Genomic DNA, 899 nt, shown 5'->3' on the forward strand with positions numbered 1-899 from the left:
CGTCGTGTATGTGTTCGTCAAATCACTCTCTCAGCAGCTCTGTAGTGTCATCCTCATTTTGCAGATGAGGCACCCTAGGCTCAGAGAGGCGAACAGATTTATCTAGGTTGACACACTAGTTAGTGCCAGAGCCGAGATTCAAACCCTGGCCTGGCATACCCCACTATGCCATGTGCCTTGGAATTGCTGTGTTTACTTGTCCCGCATGAGGAGAAAAGCCTGGCCTTCCTGGTGTGGTGTGACTGGTCTGTGGCTTCCCATGTGGTCTGGGTGGGGGAGGGTGGCCTGTTTATGTTTCGTCGGGGTGCAGGGGGACCCTAGGGAGGGAACTATGTGTGTGTTTGGAGGGTGGGATCGCGGAGTCAGGCACCCCTTCCAGCTGAGCATCCCTGAACCTCTGTCCACATTTGTTTCCAGATGCTGGAAGGAGACCAGGCCATCCTACAGAGAATAAAGAAGGCTGTGCGGGCGATCCATAGCTCAGGCCTCGGTGAGTGAGCCTGCTTGGTGCCAGCCTGGCAAGGCAGCCCTTTCCCCAGCTCCAGCCTGGAACTTACTCTGTGCCTCCCTGCTCCACAGGGCACGTGGAGAACGAGGAGCAGTACCGAGAGGCCGTGGAGTCCTTGGGCAACAGCCACCTGTCTCAAAACAGTCACGAGCTGTCCACCGGCTTCCTGAACTTGGCCGTGTTCACCCGTGAGGTGGCCGCGCTCTTCAAGAACCTGGTGAGGGCCTGCTCCTCTTTCACTCAGCCTCAGCCCAGGCTCAGGGCACATCTAATCAGTGACTTAAAAAGCCGATTGGGAGGGGCTTCCCTGGTGGCGCAGTGGTTGAGAGTCCGCCTGACGATGCAGGGGACGCGGGTTCGTGCCCCAGTCCGGGAAGATCCCACGTGCCGT

The 899-nt window shown here is 58.0% G+C and overlaps 1 protein-coding gene across 3 annotated transcripts in view; it reads left to right on the plus strand.

Moving 5' to 3' along the window:
* Nucleotides 1-899, plus strand: part of ASAP3 (ArfGAP with SH3 domain, ankyrin repeat and PH domain 3) — a 47,033-nt gene that overhangs the window by 24,779 nt on the left and 21,355 nt on the right. For all 3 annotated transcript variants that reach the window (XM_007459182.1, XM_007459181.1, XM_007459183.1), the window contains exons 2-3: nt 418-490; nt 580-725. In XM_007459182.1, coding sequence (XP_007459244.1) covers nt 418-490; nt 580-725 — 219 coding nt within the window. The remainder of the gene's footprint in view (nt 1-417; nt 491-579; nt 726-899) is intronic.

This window comes from Lipotes vexillifer, unplaced genomic scaffold, assembly GCF_000442215.2.
Source record: "Lipotes vexillifer unplaced genomic scaffold, Lipotes_vexillifer_v1.1 scaffold496, whole genome shotgun sequence".
NCBI lineage: Eukaryota > Metazoa > Chordata > Mammalia > Artiodactyla > Lipotidae > Lipotes > Lipotes vexillifer.